Here is a 26,046-nt window from a genome sequence, read left to right on the forward strand (position 1 = left end):
GAGGGGGCAGCAGGCGTCCATGCCGACCCCCTCGCAACAACTAGACCATCAGGGTGAGTTGTCACAATGGGGCAGGGAAGTTGGTTTGGGCCTTACTAGATTTTCAAGAAACCCTAGTCCTTATTAATTAAAAAAACACTATTAAAGTCTGAACATTTAGAACAATGTATGTTTATTATGAGCTTATGCTTATTAGCAGCAGCAGCAGCAGTGATCCATCTCTTTTCCAAACATCATGTCAAGAATGTCTCATTGCTGAAATTACCATTACATAACGACGCATTTAAAGACACTTTTTAGCCCATATAGAATGTTTTAATAAATACCCTGTGAATATGTTTTGGTAAAATGTTCCTTTAATTACAACAGAATTCCTTAACCCGCATTGCTATTGTATTGACATAAGGAGTGTAACCTTCTCTATGTGTAATATAAGAGGGCTTGCCAAGAAAACACTGTTTCCTGTGAGTTGTCTAGTAAGTTAAAGTTTAATATCTGACGGGTGACAGCTGTCAGCAGCAAAGAGGAAATACATTTTTGACACATGCAAATTTTAAGTGTGAAATAATCATGAATATGCTATTCTCAAATTCTCATGTGACTCATAACAGGAATACCAGATTTCTTTTATTTCATTCAAAACTTATACATAAAAATGGTACAAAGACAAAACAGGAACTTCATGAAAAAAAGCAGACCAGCTGTATGAACATGAGATATATGTATGTGTGAACAAAGTACAGCTGTCATAGTACATTTATATTTCATTTAAGTTAACCCAAAGCTTTGGTCAACAACAGTGACCTTCCTAAGGGACAAACCAACAAACTTTGCAAGCAGAAACCAAATTGTCTGCAAAGTTTGTTTGGCCCTGAGGAAGGCCACTGTTGTTGACTGAATATTTGCACTAATTTAAATATTATGTACCGCCACTTAGCTTTTAAAAAGGACTGCTCCTGTCTTGTCTAGAGAGCAAAAGAGATTACAAAGAGGAGCAATCTACACTTGATATATAAATGCCTGGGTGCTTAAATAATCAAAGTATGCAAGAGTTCAAAAATTGATAGCACTCAAGAGGGCTTAGTAAGATATAAAGAGCAATTTACTTAGTGGTAACCCAACTTTACGGTCACTAAATGGACCTTTGTCAAGGGAAACAAACAAAAAATAAATTGCCCTTTATATTTACTAAGCACCATTGAGTGCTATACATTTTTCAACATATATATATAGAGTAGGGATGCACCGAATCCAGGATTCGGTTCGGGATTCGGCCATGATTCGGCCTTTTTCAGCAGGATTCGGATTTGGCCGAATCCTTCTTCCCGGCCAAACCGAATCCAAATCCTAATTTGCATATGCAAATTAGAGGTGGGGAGGGAAATCATGTGACCTTTTGTGACAAAACAAGGAAGTAAAGACGGTTTTCCCCTTCTCACCCCTAATTTGCATATGCAAAGAAATTTGTATATGCAAAATTAGGATTCGGTTCGGTATTCGGCCGAATCTTTCGAGAAGGATTCGAGGATTCGGCCGAATCCAAGATAGTGGATTCGGTGCATCCCTAATATAGAGAGAGAGAGAGATCAATTAACTTGTGAAACACATGCCAATGTTGTGTACCAACAAACAAGTTTAGTCAACATAAATGGGCCCAATAATGAATGGAAAGTAAATTTAATCTTTTAATCTTTCTGGGACAATCTGAAACCATTTCTTTCCTGCCATGCAGGGCAGTGTTTTATACCAGGGCAATAACTGACTCTGCACCAGTCACCATTCAAAGAGTATACTGCATGTTCTGAGAATAGGTAGCAAACACAGATTTGTATATACACACACAATGGGCAGAATAAAAGTTGAATGGGCAGATTGCATTAACTGCAAAATGCCCTATAATTACCACTTGCTTGAGGGCAGACAATATTTACAGGTCCCCCTGCCTCGGCATAAATACTGTATAAAATGGCCAGGATACATTGCTGTAGTTCCCAAGAAATATAAACATTTACCCTTTTCCTAAACTCAATGATTTCTTTTCACATGGCAAATAGTCATCTAACGTACTAAGCATTTCATGTAACCTCTACACATAATGAGATAATAATTATATGGCATGATTAACTATTAGAAGTGCTTGTGTTAAAATTTGTGAAGCCAAAAGTATTTATTTTAGTTGTGTAGCAAACTGTATATAACATATATGGCAAGTAGTTTGATTTCACTTTTTTAATGAATTCTACACTTATTTTACACTCTTTCCTAACAAGGAGTTTTAAAGAAAAGGATTTCTGTATGGCAGATTTTTACTGCAACGACTGCATATGACTTCATCTTTAGACCTTCTGAGGGCTTCTCCACTTTAAGTCACGTTTTGGATGAGCAGATAGTTATGTTATGTGGCAAAGTAAAGATTTTGCACAGAATGTCTTGCTATTTACTTCACTTAGTAGAAAAAGAAAGCTCAAGTCTTTCCAGTTATTGCTTGTCAAAAGTTCCTGAGATATACAAAGTTTTATATTCCTACTGTAACAAACACATTTTTTATTTTTATGTTTATGATAACTCTTCCTCCTCATCCATCTCCCTCATTCCACAGACAACTCCAACATCTTCCTCATGGGTGCAGTCATGCTGCCCTATTTTTGATCGCCTACAATCCAAAAGAGTTTTCTCCCACCCCTCACACCTGACCTCGTCAAGCAGAATTTTCAGTCCATTGCCTTCCCCAAATTCAGCTCTCCTGGCCACCTTCAATACAAATGGGTATCCTAGCTGTTTGCATACCACAGCCCCAGCCTGACTATCAAATTTATCATTGCAGACTGTGCCCCACTCACCATTGATATGAATCTCAACTCTACCTCTGTCTGGAAGATTTTCCTCATTAATCAAACGCATAGTTCCGTGTTTGATTTTCTTTTTGATCTTGATCTTTTGCTTCTTTAGAATTCTTTTCCTTGTATGAGTTGTGTTGTTAAGTTTATTGACTTCATTTTTGTTACTCTCCTTTTGATTCCTCCTTTGCTGTTGTGTGGTGGTGATAATATGAGGTATATGTGTTGGGTAGAATGTTCTTTTGGTGGTGTAGGTATACAGATCAGGGTTGTTCCGGTCCATAGTGGGTTTCTGTTGTGCTATCGCTGGTGACTTTGTTGTAGTTACTTTTTTTCCTCCCTTCCTACTCACTGGTTTGGTGTTCCCTGTCTTTGTGGTCTGCATTATGCCTTTTTGAGTGGTGGTTGGTTTAGGGAGAGGAGTAACAGTTAAGTATGTTAGGGCTGTGGTTGTCTCAAAGGCATTATTACGGTACCGCCTGGTGGTATGGTAAGGCTCTGTTGTAAAACTGAATGTCTTTTCTTCTCTGCTTGGAGCAGTTGTTGGGATGGTGTTTGTAGTAACACTATCAGATTTTAGGATAAGCTCTGAAAGAAACAAGAATACATATTAACACATTGTAAATATCCACTGACCACCTCTTAATATATGAATAGTAACACACAGAAATGAGCACCTCTTTCATCCCACTGCATCTCCTATTCCCTAATCTACATAATAGGGACTGTATAAAAGTATTTTAAAGTGATATTGACACTTAAAAACTTTTTCAAAATATTAATCATCATCAACATTCAACATTAAGGGGGTTATTACTAAACCTTGGATTTATCTGGGCTTTTTGGGCAAAACTCGAATTTTTTAGTTTTTTTGTAATAAGCCCCATTGCTCAAAAAGGGCAAATCTGAAAATCCACCACCTCAGACCTGCGGAGGATATGTAGAAGTGAGTAGCAGATGTCCCTATCCTAATTGGAAGTTATCATGGTCTGCGCTTGGTTTAGCCCAAAAATCCGAATGATTCAGTACTATATAATTTTTTGTAACATTTTTTGGGGTTTTCCCCTGAACTGATTAATTTGAGCTTTTTAAATAACAAATGAGGGCAAATCGGTTATGGGAGTTTGGTCGTGGTTTTTTAAATTAAAATAATGAGATAAAATCGGATTTTAGTAAATAACCCCCTAAAAGTTACCTATAGGCCATGTTGATTGTTGTTGCTGATAAGTTTGGTTTTGTTAGTAATTATTACTTGACCTGACTGTTTTGCCACCACGACTGTCACTTCTCATCCTGTCAGTTAGAATTTCCAACCCTAACAGACTACTGTAGCACAAAAAGGGCAGCCCCTTGTAGCAGAACATGGGGTTCAGGTAAAGTAAAAGAATCAAACCTTTTATGGCAAAATTAGAAATAGCATGCAAAGGCAATGTTATAATAATAATAATATAATAAATGTTATAATTTCTGGTGTCAGTATCTCTATAAGGATCAATTTTAGCCTAAAGGGTTACAGCGAGAGGCAAAGTTTATGAATGTATATTTGTATAATATTGTTTTCCTAGGGAACACTTTCTCAGTGTCTTCAAAAAGAAACCCAGATCCTAAAATATTATTTTGTACTGTTTTGGAACTTAAGCTATGCCTTCATTATATCATTTACCTTGAGCCACCATTTGTGACATTGTGGTGGCTCCCTCAGAGATCACCTGACAGGATGTAATGCAGCTATAATGGAACAGGAAAAAGTGTCCATTCATTGGCTGATGTAGCTTAGCATGCATGTGTGCCCTTGGATTGTGTGTGTGCGCAGTGAATCATACGAGCCAGGAGTTTTGCTTAGTACGATTATAATGGAGTCTATGGGAGACAACCATTCGTAATTCTGTGCTTTCTGGATAACGGGTTTCCGGATAACGGATCCCATACCTGTACTTAAAATGGCAATTGTCTAATTAGTATGGGGTATTGACACTAGCCTGCCAAGTGAACCCATAGACTCTTACAAACATGTATATTTGTCTTGTATATTTAAGGCAATCTTTAAGTAAATTATAACCTGCAATACTGACCAAGCAGTCACTTTGCTGATATTTGATTTATAAACATATTTAGTGTATGTGGATTGCTACAATGTACATTGGAAACTGTTTCTCTCCCATGGTCCTCGTGACTCACTTGAGCCTGAAACAAAGTGGCCACATATCTGCTCTGTGCACTGAGAAAGTGATTTGGGGCTTTGAATAACGAACAAAAACAGTATTAGTGTTAAGCTGCTCATGTCTATTTACATGAATTGTTCATTGGCATCACAGGACAGGTGCGACGATGCTTGCTGTAATTTCTGTGAACTGCAGATACACCTCAGAATAAGTTTGAGGGCAAAGCTGTGGGAATAATTTCATAATAAGTATGTTATAAAGGGAAATGTGAATGGAAAGGAAGAGGAAAAGGAGATGATTGTTATTTGTTCTGATAATGCTTTTCATGAACTTAGTGCCATTTTCTATGACTGTATTTTATATTGTTTTCAGTATACTTACTTTGTGTTGGATAAAAATCCACAAGTTTCCCATTCACTGCCACTGGCCGAGGATTGCTAGAACATGTTCCCGGTGCTGCTCTCCTACAGAAAACAATGAAAAGGAATGAAAGTTGAGAATTGAGAAAATGCTTCTTTTCCCCTGGCTTCGTGTAATATCACTCCACCAAACAGAAGCCCACTATTGTCTAATCTAGTATTACAATAATGTTCGGTGACCCTGTGCATTAGAACTTTCTGTTCCTAGTAATTTCCAGAAAAAAAGTTCACCTACAGTAAATACCCAGTACTGCCTGTTCCTCCTTTATATTGCCAAATGGTCCCTTGCATTAAACTAAGTCTTGTCTCACCCAACAGCCTCTGATAGAGTTCATTATGATGCTTTCTTCTGCATTAAAGACCATGCACTGCCTAAGCCTGTGCTTAACTACAGTGCCATATGAACAGACCAACACAGATCATTGTGTAAGAAATTGTGTATATTACTTTGATGGATCCACTATTTTATACATGACTCCTGCAGCAACGGCAGCACTGGGTGTTCCAGTGGACAGGAAATATAGTTCACCTAAAATGAGAGCAAAGTATTTATCAATAGAGAGAAAATAGCCATAATGTCCAACATTTCTACAGATCGAAAATAACAATGCTGTGTATTCAGCAGTTGTAGGAAAGAGTTCATTTAAATAATGCTTGAGAGACTATAAATAGTGGAGTGGAACAAGGTGAAGCTCAGCAATGAACATGCAGTAAGTGACAAAGTAAGTTAGTAGGACAATGAATTCAGACAAATAAAATTGTGTAAAAAGAATTTGGTTTTCTAGCTATTAAACAGTTGAATATGGATGGGACACACACACACACACACACACACATATATATAGTTAAAAATTTGATATATTAACCTGAAAAGATAACAGGTGATATATATTGCTCCATGTAACCCCATACATGCCTTATACACCCTATGTACATCATATGTACATCATACATTCCTTGTGCATCATGAAATGAAGGAGCACCAGAGGACACACGTTTCTTCAGAGTCCTGTACTAAACTCTGCACTTTAAGATGTGTAAGGACATAACTAGTACAAGGTTGTACAATGCAGATAATCTGCACATTATTATTATTATTATTGTTATCCTTTTTTTTTTTATAGTGCTGAAGCATTATAAAAGTAAGCCGACAATATAAGGTCCCTACATGCTGTGGTCAATTTTGTGAGGATCCATTGGCCTGCCTGTATTTTTGTGGGAGGAAACCGGAGTACTTGATGGAAACACGGGTCAATTTTGCGAGGATCCATTGGCCTGCCTGTATTTTTGTGGGAGGAAACCGGAGTACTTGATGGAAACACGGGAAACATACAAACCCGTTGCCCTGCGAGGCAGTATTAACAGGACTTGTAGTATATGTAGTAAAGTTACCAAATTACATGATTAGACACATAAAAGGACATTCCATTACTGTGTAAAATCTTTTATGAAGGTATTTCTCATTTGTTACCTGCCTCATCTTCTCCAAATGATATAATATAGGGGAAGTAGGTGTTGATAAGTTTGGGAAAGTTACAGGTCACTGCTTGCCCCATGCAGATTTCTGTGTAATGCCACTGTGCCTCATTCCTGTCCTCTTTAAGAGACATCAGGCGCCTGTAGCAGAGAAAGAGAGAGACAGCCATTGGAATCTGCAAATGTGAAGATCTATTTAATTGCTGTTTAATTTTTTTATATTATTCTAATGAAAGTTTTCTTATGTTTGTGAATGTGTTAAAAGCTCCGGGGGCCCTGATTAAATGTTGAGCTGCAAGGGGGAGCTTGCACCTAATAAGTATGACCAATCACGTCTCTATGACAAAACACAGTTAATCTCACCCACTCATGAAATCCCCAAAGATATATAGCCCTTTCAGGTTGGGCATCTGGCAGCCCCTGTAGACATAGCCTCCTGTCACAGACTTTCCCACAGAGTGTGGATAGGCGAATATGGGCAATATGTCATCTGAAAAAGCAGAGAAACAATACAATACATTGAAGTGCAATAGTCAGAAGGGCTACAGTTTGGCTTTTGTGCTTTTTTGGTTGTATCACTGACCCTTGTATCCTTAGGTTACTTCCAACCACATTATGAAAAGGTTAATTTAAAAAGAACCTGTCCTTTTCAGCATTATTCATGAACTTCTTTTCACATTTATAACATACTAGTTCTGCTTTTAATCTTCTAAATGTGCAAATCTTTGTTGATGTTACCAGTTCAAGTAGGAAGCAATTGCAGAAAATCCCAACAACACGGATAAACAGCAATCGAATAAAAAAAACGAAAACATGGCTTATATAAGCACAGCTTTCCTTAATACCTTTGTATAAATATTATAATATTCATAATCCTTGGCAGAATTCAGTAGTTACCAAGTCTCCCAATGCAGTACGTTGCCTAGTTCTCTCACCTAGTTATCTAGTTATGCGATTGAGTTAATACACATGTGCAGAACATGAAACAATAGAGATGGCAAATACACAACAGCTGGCTCACACATTAAAGAAAATAACAGATTCCATTAGATGCAGATCTTAGCTAAGGAACAAACTGTATGTTTGCTTTAATACTGCACAAAACATTACTGTGGTTTTTAATAGCAATTCGTGTTTGGGGGATTTTAAAATGTAGGTTTTCGCTGAATAATTTTATCCCCTTCTTAGCCAAGTAAATTATTTAACAGCATTTATGTTGTTCATTTATATAATGTTTGGGTCTTCCCTTCCCATATCCAAGCAGTTTAGAAATGGCAGTACATATACATAAACAGTATACATTTCCAGAGCACACTGTATAAAAATTAAGCTCAAATAAATGTGGTTCAGAGTATACTCATTTTGCACCAAATTTACTCCAGCTCTGCTCCTGTTATACGACTTTTACAAATATACAATTTTTTTCATAAATTAAGCAACTTTTCAAATTAATGGATTGATTTACTAAATAATGAAAAATATTTTGGCATTAATATTTTGTACTCGACATGCAAAATCTCTAATCAGTGGCAAAAATAAAAAGTCAGCTGTGCTAACTTTGCATTCCCTGCCCTGAAAATGGAGCTGTTGCTTAATATACTGCCATTGTAGTGGTTGGAGTTTATAAAATTGAGGCACTGTAAAGCACAGCTATCTAAATATGATCTAGAGAAGCTCATTAATATGGTAAGAACTATTGCCTTAAATTAGTGGTTCCTTCTTGGGAATGCCGAGACCAATGGCAGGGAATCTCAAACTGAAGGCCATATATGGTGAGATATTACAGTTATAAATCAACTCTTAAATGTATTGATCTACAAAACTTATCAAGGGGCCTTTTACTTGAAATATGTTTAAGGGCAGAGACACACTATTTCGGGAGATTAGATGCCCATCAACAAATCGATTCTTCTTCGGGCGAATAATCTCCCCAAACCTTCCCGCTGACTAGAATGTAAATCGCACTTGAGATGGCACTCAGGAACATTTGTCTCACGAGGAAACTTAGGCGACTTCGGAAAGCCAAAGAGATCCGAGTGCAATCCCGCCAGTGACTTACATTGTAGCCGGCGGGAAGGCAGTTCGAGAGATTAGTCGCCCGAAATCGAAAAATTTGTCGCTGGGCAACTAATCTCCTGAAATAGCAACGTGTGTCTCTGTCCTAAGACATGCAAGTCTGCAATTCTCCCTGAACATGAATAGTATACAAAAGTCCAGCACCTCTAAAGAGCCGCACTGAAAGTTCACATGATAGTTAGTTCAGCCTACTATGCACAAGCAAACAATTTCTGCTGTGGTAAAATATACGGCTCAAACCTTAGGCTTTGTATCCTCCAGTACTGCAGCTATAGCTGATAGGCCTGTCTTGCCAATTTGTAGTTCACCAATTAAAATGTGCCTGGGAAAGCTGGTATAACTAGTAAAAATGTAGCACTTTTTTAGCAGTTTGGCTATATATGCATCGTGTTTAGTTGCTCATGTACTGTTTATTTATTAGCCTCTTATCAGACAGGGAAGTCTGGGTGGTTTGTTGCTTGAGTTTTTGTAGCCGAATAAAACACTTATTAAAGAGTGAAACTAGAGCTTGCCACAGTCCACCAGAGTGAAATTCCACTACTCTCTATTCAGTTCACCCTTTGATAAAAATCCCTTACACATGAATAGAGAGACTGGCAGACTACTAGTGGTCAAAATGGCAAGTGCTTTTATACAGGTCATGGAACTCCATGGTGACTTCAAACATTCTCATATTTTACAACATGCACATTATTTACTGTATTATAATACACACGTTTTAGTAAGTCAATTGACAAATTACATCACTAAGAACTGATTAAAACTGATAACATCACTAAGCACCTTTTATAAGGAATTATTATTACAGTATATTTGGGCTCTTGTGTACCATATAATTGTGCACTATTAGACACTTTCATGTGTTTCTCAGGGTTCAGTTACTGTATGTAACTGTTGGCAAACAGGGAATGCCCCCTAGCAACTGGCTCTGGGTGTCAGATACACAATGTTAAAACCAGAGTTATTAACATCTGTCTTGGCATCACTCAGCAGTGCACGGGAAACAGGCTGTTATTATATTTTCCATATGAATATTTTATGGTGATATAGTAAGCTGTTGAAAACTTTCCACATTATATTGACATTGAAACAGTCCATTTTTTTCAGTGTTTAAGTTTGTCTTTGGGTTAATAAAAAAATATTAAATAAACGTTACATTTATTCTGATAAACTAAAACTATAGAAACAATTCTGAGGGCTCATTTCCCATTTCCCAGACACAAAGGCAAGTGTTTGTGCTTAGTGCTTATTGTGCCCCTTAGTGCACTTAACAACTGGGGCTGGTAGTTTATTTGTTTTGCACTCTGCACCTTTTTCCAGAATAGAACAGTGTGTAATCACAAAAGAAAAGTAAGGTTTAGATAATGGTAGAGGGTAAGGGACACTGAGGCTGTATTCTACAGGTAAAGAATAATCAAGAAAATTATTAACACTATCTGTAAAGTGTGCTATATAAATTCAGAACATGAAAACTGAGTAGAACAATAGCAAAGGAATAGCTACTTATTAATCTCAGAACATAGGCCAGTTTTGTAATCCCATGTGATTGTGAAAGAGGAGTTAGCTCAGATGTACCCGATGCCACTGTTGGTTTAGTTTAGACTTGTTTATACTCTGGAGCAACTTTCCTGGAAACTGACGATTAGTTCAGTTTATCTTTCTGACACTTATAGAGGAGCATATTTGCGTGTTCTAGGGCAAAGGTGACATACATTTTGTGTACTTATCTGCTCACAATCATCACATGTCCTTAGGCACTCCTGAAAAACTTAAGCTGGCCATAGACGCAAAGGTCTGATAAAAAAATGTTGACGAAAAATGTTGGGACTCTCCTCCACAGACAGTCCGAAAATTGTACGAATCCTCGATTCGTACGATTTTTGGACCGTGTGTGGAGAGTCCCGACATTTTTCGTCCCACGGAGATTGGTTGTTTGGTCGATCGGCCAGGTTAAAAGATTTCTGTCGGCTGCCGATAATATCTCTGCATGTATTGCCGATCATACGATTTTCAGTGAGAGACTGTCACTAGCTTTCACATAACTTTCGTACAATTGCTGTCAGGGGCAGAACATCAGCTGATCTGTTCTTTTGTACTTTATTTGATCGGAATGGTTAGTGGCAGGTCGGGAGTTGGGGAAGTCTGATCGTTCGAGGATTCGAACAATGGGATCTTTGCATCTATGGCCAGCTTCACATATAGAAGGTATATCAGTGAAAGACTGATAAACACATAAACAGACTCCCATTGAGCCCAGGTGTCAGTGGGCCCTCATGCTGCTAAACCTTTGGCCCATTTCATGGCCATTACCTATTCTATGAGAACAAAGAGAACCCTGTAATATCCAAATAGCTCTATATACATTATGCAACAAGCCAGACCTAAATAAAGTAATAATCAGCTGCTGTTTAGATGGATTGACCTGTTTCCTTTCGGAAGAACATACGCTTATTTATTTATTTACAACTGAGTGCCAAGGGGAAAACATCAGATCGATCGAACCCATTTACAGTATTTATCTTGGAAGATGTTTGTCACCACATATTACGTACACAAAGAATGTTACTGTTCATTCAGGTTACACAAGGGAGACATACAGGTAATGAGTATGTACCTGGGTAAATGTGAGATAACCTTCATTAACTATCTGCCCCTTTTCCCTTTATAACAACATTATAAGTATTATGTAGTGCTGAACCCATTTTTCAAACCGCTGAACCCTTATTTTGGCTTTAATATTGTGTGAGTTTTCAGTTACCATAATAATGTCACTCCTAATACTTACCGAGAGAGGAATTACTGCACAAATTTTTGTCATAACAGGAAAAGCCTTCCTTTGCCCTCCAGCCATAATTGCCCCCTTTCTGAATGAGATCCACTTCTTCAAACTTGTTCTGTCCTACATCCCCACAAAAGATTCTTCCACGTCCAGTGCCGGTTACTGGGTCACCTCTGTCCACTGAGCAACGCCACATATTTCTGGCACCATAGGCAAACACCTCTGCTCTTGCACCACGTTCCCGCAGAAAAGGATTGTCAGGTGGGATGCGGTATGGGGGCCCCTTTTCATTCCCATTCACACTGATTCGAAGAACTTTCCCAAGAAGGGAAGACCTGTAGTATTAATATAATAAAAGCAGTATAATTATATTATATAATATATAGAATTATTGAAACGGCTAGTAAATGCATTTGGATTAAAGAGCAATCAGTTTGGCCCTTATAGCTGGATTTTCTAGACGTCCCTAATTTTCAAGTGATCTGGTGGTAACCCTAGTATATGGAACAAGTCCTAGCACATACACTACTGAATAGTAAAGTGTCACTTGGATATTTATGTTGAACTAACTTTGAAAAACAAATTAAAAGAGCTTGTAAAAATAGCTTACAGCTATTAGAAGTAAAGGTCAGGATCAACAATGTAAATTTCTTAATAGAGATATTGATAGAGGTGCTGACTGACTGCACAGTCAAGTGGGGTACATAATGCTGGATGCTTTATGGAGATTTTGTCATCAGTCTAAATATAAGAAGAGATTCCCCACAATTTTCTTATTTACAGATGTTGCTATGTGCCAGACCTTTACATTAGGGATAACATTACAGTTTATGGCTGCAATATTTTAGTATGTCCCTAAAAAAAAGCAGACCTCAATATTCCTCAGTATTTACAATACAATACAGATCGAGGTAATATTACATAATCCAAAATGGTACGTGCATATACAGATATGAAGGCAGTTCTCTTAAATGATATTTCATTATGTAAGATTCTGTGAGCAAGAATCCATCCAGGTGACCTTAATTAGTCATTTTGTATTCTACCAAATCCCAGGAAACCCAAATTATACAAAACAATTTAAAATTTGAGTAATAGTTGAATTTGGTGCAGCCCTCACTATATGGGAACCATAGATAATCTGTATAATATATGGGCACTTATGTGACACATGACTTGTGAAAATGATTCCATGCAAACTGATTATGTGATAGCCTTGTCAATATTTATTTTACTTAAAGGGAAACTGTATCCAATGAAAGTCTAATGGGACACAGTTCTTTCATGTAGCAGTCATGTTAAAACCGTGTTTTGCATTAGAAATTATATTGTAGTAGAATCCTTTGCTAATACACCTAGGCCACAATTAATAAACCTTACATTTTGTTGTTGCCCACAAACTCACTTATTTTGGGCATTTCCAAACTCTCCAAAGGGGTCTCCAGCTCGGCCCCCATCCCCTGTAAAAATGTACAGGTATCCGTCTATGCCAAAGAGAATCTGCCCTCCATTGTGGTTAGAAGCCGGCTCAGTCACCTCTAGAATTACCCTAGAAGATTAGAACAAGTGATATAATTGTCATCATATAAAGTAATTATTCATAATGTGCTGGGTAGGGGTGAAATAATAGAGAATACCGACCCAGTGACTGTATAGATTATAGAAGGTATAGAAATATACCTGTCCAGTGGGATATGCCAAAATGTCAGCACATTACACAGGAGGACAACCCAAACTATACAGATGTCTCAACGCTACTATATACTTACTAAATATAATAAATACAGGTTTAGGATCCATTATCTGGAATGCAATTATCCAGAAAGTTCTGAATTATGGGAAGGCCCTCTCTCATAGATTTAATTAAATAATTCACAGTTTTAAAACATATTTCCTTTTTCTCTGTAATAATAAAACAGTATCTTGTACTTTATGCCAACTAAAGTTTAAATTATTTTTTTTAGCAGACTTAAGGGATGAAGATCCAAATTGCAGAAATACCCCTTATCTGTATATACAGATTCTTACATACTGTATGTATCACGTGCATAGCTTCAAGTATAACTTACATAGCAGAGGGCAGAATCCAAAGTCCTCTGATAAAAGACAGCAGCAAATCGAATACCTGTCCTATGTTGTGTGTGTGTAATGCAATAAATTACATGTGCATTACATTCTGTGTAATGTGTACAGGATTTTTGCAGAACCGGATGTAAACATAATGTTATAGACAGCTTCCTCAACGCAAATATTTATGCTGGCCAGATAACTCCATCACGTACACTCAGACTCCAGAGAGGAATAAATCATATCCGGCCTCTCTCTGTCATCATTCCTGTACTATCCCAAAATGACAGGGCAGATAATAGCAGGGTTAGGGTTGCTATAAATGTGCCTGGAGCCTGGTGCTATTAACGGTTTATGAATATGAGTTGAAGGGTATTTCATTGCCTTACTCAGAGTTTGTTTAATTGAGGCTAACAATTATATTTTGAAGAAGGTAGAGATTATGGGAAAAGTGAGCAGATCACACTGTGCCTCTTATACTGACATGTTAGCAAACTGGTACAAGTAAATAACCCTGAGCAATCAGACATTCAGGATTCCTCACTTTAGCAGCTGATCAAAGCTAACTGGTTGCCATTGGTTACTTCAAGAGCTAAATTGGATCTCTATTAATATGTGAGTGACCCTCCTAAACTGGCACCAAAAGCAACAGCAATGGAAGCAGTTTTGCAATTTTTTTGCAATTATTGTTACATTAGAGAAACATCTGCTGATTAAACAGATACTATATGGAATGTTAATTTGAGCCATTATTAAATACAGTGAAAGCCAGAACAGAAACAGTTTGCATTCCTCACGCTACTGACATAGCTTTGCCTTCACTTATGGAAAACATGGGCAGAGGCCTGCAAATTACTTCTTTATGTCTCTGTGGCCAACTATATATTTTGAACTGCTGGTTAAGTAGCAGGGAGACAACCATGCAGTATAAAACCCTAAATCCACATGTACCGACATCTTGTTTCAGCTTTGCAAAATCTCCACAGGGGTATAAAGAACTAATATATATATACTGGATGTGTCTGACTAGTGAGTGCCAGAGATTAGCCACAACTGGTTGTGCCTTCATGTCGCTGAACATTAGAAATATAATGTATGTAATGTACCTACATTTAGCAGCTATTTGGCCGGACTTGCATTTTTATACCACCACAGTGCAGATTGAATGCAAGTCCAAATACCAATATGTGTAGGGACACACTCAGGTGTCCATAAGGAAAAAGTGTAGTCAGTAAGGCAAGAATACATTCTCTGACATCATTCCATGCACACATTAAACATTAGGCATTTTACCGTTCTGACATGTGGTCAGCCATGTTGACATCATCAGTGGACACATGGAATTCAGAAATCCTTATTTTCTCCTCCCTTTTGGCATAAATTGAGTAATAGACATAGAACTTTCCATTATGACGGAAATCTGGATGCATGGCAATTCCCAGGAATCCCCTCTCATCTCCTGCCCAGGGGGAGGTAAGTACAGCTTTGGAGACATTGAGAAATGGCTTGTCAACTCGTGACCCATTAGGAAGATAAACCCATACGTAGCCCACCTGTTCAGCTATGAAGTAGCGTTGTGTCCCGTCATTGGCATGGACCATAGCTACTGGATTACGAAGTCCATTTGCAATCTCTTGTAAACAGAGATGAAGACAACCCTCTTCATCCTCTTTTACATCCCCTAAGCCACTGTTAAGCTCTGCATTAGTAAGGACATTAGGGTAACAATAGTTGACATCATCTAGAGTCAGGAAGCTACAGAACTTCCCAAGGTCGCCCTCTAACTCCGTCACATCCTTGTCCTCAATAATCAGGCTAAGGGTGTTCCGACAATGGTGCCAGAATTCCATGCAGTAATTGCCGCACAGTCCTGGAACATCACGAAGTGGAGTGTTGGCATCTTCGGCATCATATAAATGAGCAGCATATGGGGAACATTCCTAGTACAAGAGAAAGTGTTATGTAAATCATACATCTTGTACAAGTATAGGATTCTACTAACATACAAGCATGGCTTTCATAACAACAATATGAATCAAGAATTGGGCTGGGAAAATAGTACAGATTATAGTTACAACATATCAACAGGATCATCATTTTTATTTGAAAGCACTTATTGTACTACTTGTAATGAATTACAGCCAGCAAGGCAGCTGCCAGGCTTGCAAGGCCTGAAAACAACCATTTCCTACTGTGCTGTATGACATAAGGAGCCCCAAATATTATGCTTGTATGAGACCACAGTGGATCAAACTGAGAAGAGCAAATACACGATAATTCAGTTGGAAGGCAGTACAAGCTGTTCCTTCTATCTAAGACACAGTATATATGGTTTTCATTATAAGTCAATGCTTATTTATATGAGCATTGTGCAGATGCATGTCTTTTGAAATGCCATGTGTGTGTCATTATTGGTCAACCAATGTGCACAACTTCTGTATTAAAGTGTTCTTATCAAGAACAGGAACATTTACAGCAACATGCACAGGAAGTCTAGTCAGAGCCAAATCCCACAGCTTTTTTCATAGATCTTATTAATTTCACATAACTTTGTGTGCAATAACAGTGCTTTATTGATACCCAAAACAGCAATTATTTTACATCTCTATATTCTGATAAGGCATGCTGTTGTACTTGCACAAGTCATAATAATACTGTGGGCATCACAGAATTTAAAGCTAGAGAACACTGAAAATAATTAACTATTTTTTTAACTAAATTAATACATGTGGATTCATTTACTAAATGAGTGCACAATGCAACCCATAAAGCAACATTCCTTCCCAGTTCCAGGATAATCATGTTCACCACAATCAGGTCAAGATTCATGCTGGTTACTTACACTTCTCTTCAATTACCTGTAATTCAACTGTTTTAAATAGTTAGTGGATTCATTTGCATTATAGATTAAATAATTTCTCAGTGATGGCTAAAATCAAGTGTACTATCTGTTCTGTGGTTCTCCCACAATGCTATCCACTATACCACTGTGTTGCTCGCTGGCATGTTAGGGCATGGTCTGACATCAGTGGTTAAGACTAGTAATGCAGCATGCAAAGAAAAAGATATGCAGTCCCCTAAACCTGAAATGTTGTTTACAGGAACAGAACATAAAACTACAGTACATCAAGCACATAAGCTATTTGTAAGGATAAAAAGTGCCTGTTAAAATTGTACATAGTCTAGATTTTCACATAGAGTCTGATGCAATTGTAGGGACCTATAGGATCTTCTAGGCTCCTATAGCTTTAAATCCCTACCCTTCTCCTTTACTTCCCTAGTTAATAGGCAAAAGCCTATGTACCTATTTGAGTATTTGCATAACCAGCAGTTATTGGCCCAAGGGTGTAATGACCACTTCCTGCCACACTTCCATATAGTGTTTGGAAAGGGGTGAATCTTCCTCTTTGGCTCCTGGTGTCCTTCCAGCTAGGTTGTTCCCATTGAGCCTGTGTACACCAAGGCCCAGTAAAGCCACCACCCTAAAGGGACAGCACATTTAGAGATTAAATCAAGTACCAGGAAACCCTGTGAACAAGGTTAACAAGCACAGTGTAGTTTATTTGATAGACTCGATAGGAGAGTAATATAGACAGCTTATATAGAAAAAGCAGTTGTGTGCTCCATCAAGGATAATAGCAGGGTGTAGCTTCCCACAAGGCTTCCTTGTATGCCTTTAGTGAAGGGACCACAGAGGATAGGGTATTAGGCTAGAATACTTCACCCTAACCATTCCACTGGATGGGATCTGGACCACTTAAAGGTGTATCTGCCTGATGTACGCTTGACTATTTGCCTTATGGGAGTCACATCTGTAATTGCTGTATCTTCCTCCTCTATCTACCCTCTTCTGTGATATGTTACACCATCCTCATACGTGAGTAAACCTGTGGTCAATTGCTTGTGTTAATAAATCATCAATTTTGTTTTTCACCATAAGAACCTCCTGGCGTCCAATATCTTTCCTATTTTTGCTATACAGTAACCTGAGTGTTGTAGTTTCACTACACCTTAAAGGGATACTGTCATGGGAAAAAATTTTTTTTTCAAAATGAATCAGTTAATAGTGCTGCTCCAGCAGAATTCTGCACTGAAATCCATTTCTCAAAAGAGCAAACAGATTTTTTTATATTCAATTTTGAAATCTGACACGGGGCTAGACATTTTGTCAATTTCCCAGCTGCCCCATGTCATGTGACTTGTGCCTGCACTTCAGGAGAGTAATGCTTTTTGGCAGGCTGCTGTTTCTCCTTCTCAATGTAACTGAAGGAGTCTCAGTGGGACATGGGTTTTTACGATTGAGTGTTGTTCTTAGATCTACCAGGCAGCTGTTATCTTGTGTTAGGGAGCTGTTATCTGGTTACCTTCCCATTGTTCTTTTGTTTGGCTGCTGGGGGGGGAAAGGGAGGGGGTGATATCACTCCAACTTGCAGTACAGCAGTAAGGAGTGATTGAAGTTTATCAGAGCACAAGTCACATGACATGGGGCAGCTGGGAAATTGACAAAATGTCTAGCCCCATGTCAGATTTCAAAATTGAATATAAAAAAATCTGTTTGCTCTTTTGAGAAATGGATTTCAGTGCAGAATTCTGCTGGAGCAGCACTATTAACTGATTCATTTTGAAAAATTTTTTTTTCCCATGACAGTATCCCTTTAATGAGAAACTTCCACTTAGCGAAGACCCTGATCCTGATGTGTGAGTAACATTAACTATCTGTGGTCTGGATAGCCCAGATTATCGTTACACAATTAAATGCGAAAAACGTATCTCACTGTTTATCACATGAAAACTCTTTTGAAGTCTATGGGGAAAAAACTAGAACTGAATTAGGAGAATAGCTTTTTCTCCTCAAACTGAATCTTGCCAATATGTTTTTATGTTATAAACCATAACATAATGTTTTCTTTCCCTATATGTCAGGTTCCCACCTAGCCAGTATTTGACTGAACTAGCTGGTAAATCGTAAGCTAGAGCCGGCACCAGTATTATAACTCAACGACTGTCTAAAGGAGTCTAATAGATTAATGAGTAGTCAGCAGGGAGATTGTTCCTTCACTCTGCCGATGCTAGAATAAGTTTGCCGGTGCCTCAATCCTCCATAAAGGGTTACCGCAATCCCATATTAGTCCATAAAATAGTAGTTAGAGGAGAGCACTCATAGAAGCAGATACTATGTATTATTTACAGATACTATGTATTATTGACTACAAATCACACGACATGTCGTGTGATCTGTAGTCAATAATAAGATGTTTTAGCAGTATCTGCTTCTATGAGTGCTCTCCTCTAACTACTATTTTATGTATTAATGAGTACTCCCAAGTCTGGACAATTCCATTTGTATTGTTTTCATTTCTCTTTTCGCTCTTCCTTGTTTTACCCCCATTTACAGTATGTAATTCCCTTTCAGACAGTTCTCCTCTCTTCCTGTGGATTCCAGTAAAGTCCACAATGAAGCCTTGTGTTGGCTTCTCTTATAAATGCACAGTAGTCCCTGTCCAGATGCCAGTCCTAATATTATCTTATAACATTAGCAACCAGGTTCACTGTACAACAGCACTACTATATCTGATGAAATGTAGAATTATGCTGGACAGTATATTTTAAAAGGAAATATTACCCTATGCAAAACAAAGTTTATCTTCCGTTCCTTTTAACTTAAATATACAGCATTGACTCCCAAAAGACAGACTGTATTCTGCCTTTACATCTTGAGCTTCTGACCAGTAGATTAAAACAACTGAGCATTATGTACAAAATGCTCATTGATACTAATATATATATATATATATATATATATATATATATATATATATATATATATATATATATATATATATATATATATATATATATATATATATATATATATATATATATATATATATATATATTACTACTACCAACCTTCCATATGCACCCTCCATCCTTTTTTTACTCATTCTTATTTTGCCCTCTACAAGCTATAATTTTTCTATTCAAAAAAGGCTACTAAACTCTTCTTTATTATAATGGCATCTTTCTGTAGACACTGGGCTAATTTATAAACATTGGGCAAATTTACACCTGGGCAGTTACTCATAGCAACCAATCAGTGATTAGCTTTTTTAAACCAGCTGCAGCTTGAACAATGAAAGCAAGCATTTGATTTGTTGCCCTGGGTTACTGCCCAGGTACAAAATTGCCCAGTGTTTATAAATGAGCCCCACTATGAGCAAAAATCTATATGCTGCTAGATTTCCTATCTGCTGTAATTGACTTTTCATACCCATGTCCATGCCCAAATACATCTTAAAGGAGAACTAACCCTTAAAATCAACATAGGTTAAAATGCTATATTTTATAAAATGAACTTATTGCACCAGCTTACAGTTTCAGCCTCTCAATAGCAGAAATGATCCAGGATTTCAAACCGGTCACAGGGAGTCACCATCTAGGAAAGTCTTTGCAACACTCACATGTTTATTGGGCTCTGAGCAGCTGTTGAGCTAAATGAAAGTCTTATGCTAATTGCACTGGTTTCTGTACTGCCGTGTAGTAATTATCTGTATAAATTACTAATCCGCTTTATATTACAACATTTGTATTGTATGTGTACTGTATATTGTGAGTGGGTCCCTAAGCTCAGTAAGTGACAGCAGCACAGAGTATGTGCAGTGAATCAGCAGAAAAGAAGATGGGGAGATACTGGGGCATTGTAATAACTTACCACTCTGGTGATCTAGTGGTGCGGCGGGGACGCCCACCACGACGCTCCTCTGCGCCGGTAAACTTAGGGCGCGCACGCATCTTCTATATTTATAGGCGCATGCGCGCAATGGCGCAAAATTCAAAGGTATTTAAAGAGACAGTTTATATTTTGTGATTGCCCGTTATAGGATCTTCTTTGTGAGTTTTCCTGGTGTAAAGCTTCTGTTATCTGATACCTGCTGTGACCCTTGCCTGTTTTTGACGATTCTGACTTCTGAAATCCTGACCCTGCCTGGTAACCGACACTGCTATATCCGTATCCCTCTTGATTGAACTCCTGGTTTGACCCCTGCTTGTCTGACTCCGCTGTACTCTGCCTGCCCTGACCCGGCCTGATTTGACTATGCTTTCTGCCTACGTCTTGTACTGTGACCTTCTGCCCAAAAGACTTTCGCTTTATGTTCGTGCCCCTTTGCACGTCCAGAACCCTTAGCTTGGCATCTCTCTTATTAAGACCTGGAGGCATCCGATTAGCCGAGGGCTCCTCCCGAGGTGAAAGGCGGCTGTTAAAGGCAGAAGCAAGAGTCATGAACAGGGTGCTTAGCATTGGTTCTGGATTTAGGGTGCTGACCGTGACAGGCATCTTTTGAGACACAGATTTACTGCTAAAGGGCTGTGGTTGTCTTTGGCTTGTACAAAACCCAAAACATAATGTACATTTCTAGCCTACTTCTTTAGTTAAGCTTTAAAGTTTGTTTCTTGAAATGATTTTGATACAGCCAAGTGGGTTTTGGAAGACATATTGAATATTATAGCAACGATTCACAAGGCACTGTTTCAGACAAAATAGAATATCCTGCTGTCACCAGCCCGACACACACACATGTTCCCACCTCTACTCACGAACACAGGGCCCACTAGAATTTCTTTTTGTATCCCTGTGGGCCAGTCTGACCCTGGTCAGTAAACACTTTATAGAAGCATTGGGAGCCTTCTTATAAGCCCAGTATAACATTCCTCTATTAGCAAATTGTAAGGGAAAAGTTAAATTCATATGAATGTTCCTCCTATATTTGAGGCTCCACATGCCGTCCCTAATGACTAACACAGAATACGGAAGTAAAAAGTAATCTTTTAAGTTCCAAAATCATGCTCTTCAAGTCATATTTCTGGGTAAGAAGGTCAGCCCTGTACAGAGGCACAATGGGTAATTTACTTATCCACAGGGAGCAAGAGCATGCTCACTTGAAAATCAGGCGCTAGGCATCGGGGGGTACAGGCCCTGTCCTTACTACCTGCCATAGGGCATTTGAGCACACCCAACATTGCTCTTAAAGCTATTCCTCTTTTGGCCTTCTTTTAATAATAACCTATTGTATCTTGTTAAATGTTTCACTGTTTATACTTTTTTTGGAGAGCTTTGCCCTTTGATTTATCTTGTTCCTGTTTGAAATTATACATCACTGCTTCTTTCTTCCTCTTGCTCATTCCTTAGGTACCAGTCCCATTTTTCATGAGGGCAATGCCAAATAAGACATTCTCAGGACAAATCATGAAAGCAGAATGGAACTAAGGCTGTTTTTGTCCATGGGAATTGTATATTTTATTGCCACACAACAGGAATGATTGTCTGTAAATGTCATATTACCAGGCAATGTTTATCCCAGTGTCCTTTTATGCCTTTTGTAAATGTGGATCAATCACCTTAAACAGATTTACGCCATCTTCACTTTTATATACATTGTATTTTTATATTTAGGATAACTACAATGTATCATGCAAAAGCACTTCCATCTGTGTTGTTCTACACATCTATATGTAAAGCTTCAAAAATGTAAAAGCTGCGTCAGCATTATGTTCATTTTTTGTAACAGTAAACCACAGTGTGGGAGGATAGAAAGGTGAGTTCTGGGTGAAGCAGCCATAAATTCCTGTCCTTATTAGGATCTGAGACTTTCTCAGTAATGCCTCATTAACAGTACATCATTAATCAATGCTAAAGATTGCATCAATGCTTAAGATATGCAATGCTTGCTCCCCATATGGTTTTTATGGTGCTTTTTTGAAAGTAGGGGGATTGGTGGATAGGAAAAGGATGTCAAAATAGGACAGGAAGGAAAATGTATCAAAATAGTGGCTAAAGGAAAAGGGGGTATATAGCCAGGAAATAGAAGCCAATGAAAAAAAAGTCTGAAAGCTTCAATGCAGTTATATGGGTTATATGGGTGGGGGGTATAGAAGAAACAGAGTACATTTTGGGGTTAAACAAAGGCCACTGCAGCTTAGTTTTCAATTTAGCCTAACTTGCAACATTATACTTACTTATAGCTCACTATACAGAAACACTATCCTTAGGGCAGCATAGTATAAATATAACTGTATTAATAAAGCCCATTATACATTATTAGAAGGTGAACTACTTCAATTTAGAGAAGGCCACATATGGTACCTTGATTCAGCAACAACATGCACCTACTATGGCCAATAAGCAAATGTGGGGTTCTTTTGAAGCAATCTATACAGGAACCAATATATAGGGTACCACAGAAATGTGGACTACAAGATACTACTTGACAACAATGGCAGGGTATAGTCCAATGAGTGTAGAAAGGAAAACAGGGTAGAGTTACAAAGTGAGTATGAAAGGAAATTGCATCTTAAAACAAACTTGGCATGACCCAAACAGTTGATCAAACAATTGTACTATTCTTTTATGGTTACTTATTGAAAGTGAATCAATGGATAAATGAATCAGTTTCCATTTAACTTCTTAGTTCTGATTAAATGTTTTCATTTATACATTAAATCCCACCACATCGGTGGGTATGAGACCAAACAGATATGTGCAGAAGAAGATGGGCAACAAGCATTAGTAAAGTGGTTGAAAGGGGTCATGATGTAATGAGTCATATATATATGAGTAAGGGGCCATTTATCACAGTGAGGATACATACTAGTCATGGACATACATATTTGTGTGGAAACTGTATAAAAGTAATAATGAACAAGTACTTATCTGAGTACAATAAGGAACAAGTATCTGAGTTAGAGCATGATGTGTCAGAGTAATGGAAAGGGTACTAGAGTAACAACAGAGGGTTATTGTGATGGTAATAATAGTTTTAGTAATGCAATATAATTGCCAAAAATATTTAAATCATTGAGATTGAATCAATTAGAAGAGAGCAATTGAAAAGGGATGATAAAAAGTAATGTGAGATGACAATGTGGAGGAGTGGGGTACATGAGAAAATAATGTGAATACAGCGAGGGAGAAGCTGATGCACAGAAAACACTGACTGCACTGATTTACTGCCTCAACAGTAAATAAAAGTTTATGCAAGAATACCTGGCACAAGATGTCCCGAATATAATCCCCACAGGCTGCGACCCCCGAGTGATCCAGGAAATCTGTGATATAATGGTACCTGCTGGCTATTGCCTCATCCTGAGCAGAGTCACAGCATCCAAAAGAGGAATAGACTGAGCAGAAATCCAGAGGTTGGGAGGGCTGGAAAGGGGGCTTGTAATCCAAACACTGCGGGTGACCCATGACAAGGCTTGGCATTATAACCAGCATAAGCCTTAAGGTGAAAGTTGTCCAGGCTGGCATGAGTAGGGCAGAAAAGAGGATTCTGGGAGAACTGTCAATTCTGCTTCTCAGTCTTAGTTGCTTCTTATGCTCTCTCCAGGTAGGCATTGCATATATTCTCTTTTGTACTCTATGCCCTGTGTCTTTATAGCCCCTTGTCTATCCCCCCTGCAAACTATTCTATCTCTGTTCTTCTTCCTTAACTCTTTTTTTTTACTCCTTCTTACTTCCTTTCTCACTTGCCTTTATCCTGGCTGGTCTATCCTCTGTTTAACTTTTAAATCACTCATTTTCTCTCCCTTCTCCCTCACTCACTGTCACATTGCGCTTGATGAGATTTCTTGTCTTTGTGTTTCTCAATATCCTTGTCCTTTAATTCCGTCTATTCACTCACTCTATCCTTTCTTCTCATTCCTCTATTTCCCTCTCTGTATATACTACAGCAACACATGCGGCTGCATAATCTGATCCACGTCCCACCCCAGCCCCACTCCTTCAGACTCGTCCCCTTCCTCCCCTCCTCCCTTCTAATTTCAGCATCAATTGTCTGATCACTCACATGAGCTTTGAGAAATGTGGATAACTGATCACTGTGGATCTGTCTTACCTGGCAAATCAGTTTGACTAATTGATCAAATATTCAGCTCTATTATGAACCATATAGAGGGGTTTGAAGTTCTTTAAGTCCAGCAAGGGCTTTGTACCCTACTGTGGCAATGCAGAGAGAACTATGTGATCTGTTTAAATTCACTGGGATGCTAAATGCTGTAGTTCAGTAACAAGAAAGCTTCATTTCGCTTATCCAAATTTTAGAGCAACAAAGAATGTGTTATTGGTTAATTTGATCCCCAGCCTTAGACTATTGTGTGTGATATATACACCATCTGATACAGATTTTAGTTCAGGAAGTCACTTTTTAGTAATTATCTGGGAGAAATTAAATCATAGTTATGTTGCCCATATAAGCACCGCTAAAACCTGCAGTTCTTTTCTGGTATACTTTATGTATGCTGGACAGTATATACTGTGGATATCTGCCAGTTTATGATTAATTGAGCAAGTCTAATAGTTTTAATCTGCTCATGCACCATGTTGCCCAGTGTATGGCAAATTGGCAGGTGATGAAGCGAAGAGGAGCTGCAGCTTGGATTACTTTATATGGCAACTTTTACATGTTATCCCTTTGCATACATGTTTCTGTAACTATTATAGCAAATCCACAACAGACCTTCCCATAAAATTATTGGAAATCATCTATGAATACTAAAAATTGTCTTTAAGCTTGAATTTTCTTAAATGCTATTTTCTGCAAGCATAATTATCTCCCTGACAATTATATTTAAAGTGGTCAGGAGAAACATCTTGCCTAAAAGAGCAGGAGCTAATGCCCAATTAATGATGATGATGATTAAAGCAGGGAAGGAATTGCTGGAATGATGTGTACTGTACATTTCGTGAAGCATGGGATTTGCTCTGCCATATGAGCACAAGTAAAGAATTATCTATAAAGGAGTCAAAAGAAATCACTACTTTAATGCCACGTATTTATACAGCATTGTAATTAAGCTTGGTGATTGTAAGAGGAGTGTAAATAGCTAGTTTTAAAAGACCTGTTGTGCCACCTGAATTTAGTACATTGACTTCAATGGGCTACGCCAGGTTTCAAATGGTGTAAAACAATGGCAGTGTTTTCAGATTTAGACTAACGGAACTTTAGCTACTGCTGCCCACAAATGCATTTGACTGCTGTTGCTGCTAGCACTGAATAGTAACATGCTTAAAACACATTTATAAATATATTCTTCATTATTCGGGTTAATAAATAAATGAAAAAGAGCTTGAAAAGAAATGCATTTTGGGGGAGAAACAGTAGAAATGGAAATCATAAATCGTTTAGGGCAGAGAATAGGTGCTAATGTGCTGCTCCCAGTAGTCTACTCAATTA

The 26,046-nt window shown here is 38.1% G+C and overlaps 1 protein-coding gene across 1 annotated transcript; it reads right to left on the reverse strand.

Moving 5' to 3' along the window:
- Window positions 1-1,513: 1,513 nt before the first annotated feature.
- On the reverse strand, window positions 1,514-24,619 carry hhipl1l.L (HHIP-like protein 1 like L homeolog). The gene is made up of 9 exons (XM_018230212.2): window positions 23,859-24,619; window positions 15,110-15,756; window positions 13,155-13,298; window positions 11,756-12,084; window positions 7,258-7,384; window positions 6,890-7,035; window positions 5,866-5,947; window positions 5,381-5,463; window positions 1,514-3,425 (listed from the first exon to the last, which is right to left on the reverse strand). The coding sequence occupies exons 1-9, from the start codon at window positions 24,207-24,209 to the stop codon at window positions 2,557-2,559; spliced, it is 2,778 nt and encodes a 925-aa protein (XP_018085701.1). The 5' UTR covers window positions 24,210-24,619; the 3' UTR covers window positions 1,514-2,556.
- Window positions 24,620-26,046: the final 1,427 nt, after the last annotated feature.

The sequence above is a fragment of the Xenopus laevis genome, chromosome 8L, assembly GCF_017654675.1.
Source record: "Xenopus laevis strain J_2021 chromosome 8L, Xenopus_laevis_v10.1, whole genome shotgun sequence".
Lineage (NCBI taxonomy): Eukaryota > Metazoa > Chordata > Amphibia > Anura > Pipidae > Xenopus > Xenopus laevis.

Excerpts from the sequence above, each read along its gene's own strand:
- hhipl1l.L (XM_018230212.2), bottom strand. The coding sequence starts at position 24,209 with ATGCCTACCTGGAGAGAGCATAAGAAGCAACTAAGACTGAGAAGCAGA. Across the intron at positions 13,299-15,109 it reads GCTGACCACATGTCAGAACG|GGTAATTCTAGAGGTGACTG; the intron begins GTAAAATGCCTA and ends CTAATCTTCTAG. Across the intron at positions 3,426-5,380 it reads GGATTTTTATCCAACACAAA|AGCTTATCCTAAAATCTGAT; the intron begins GTAAGTATACTG and ends TGTTTCTTTCAG.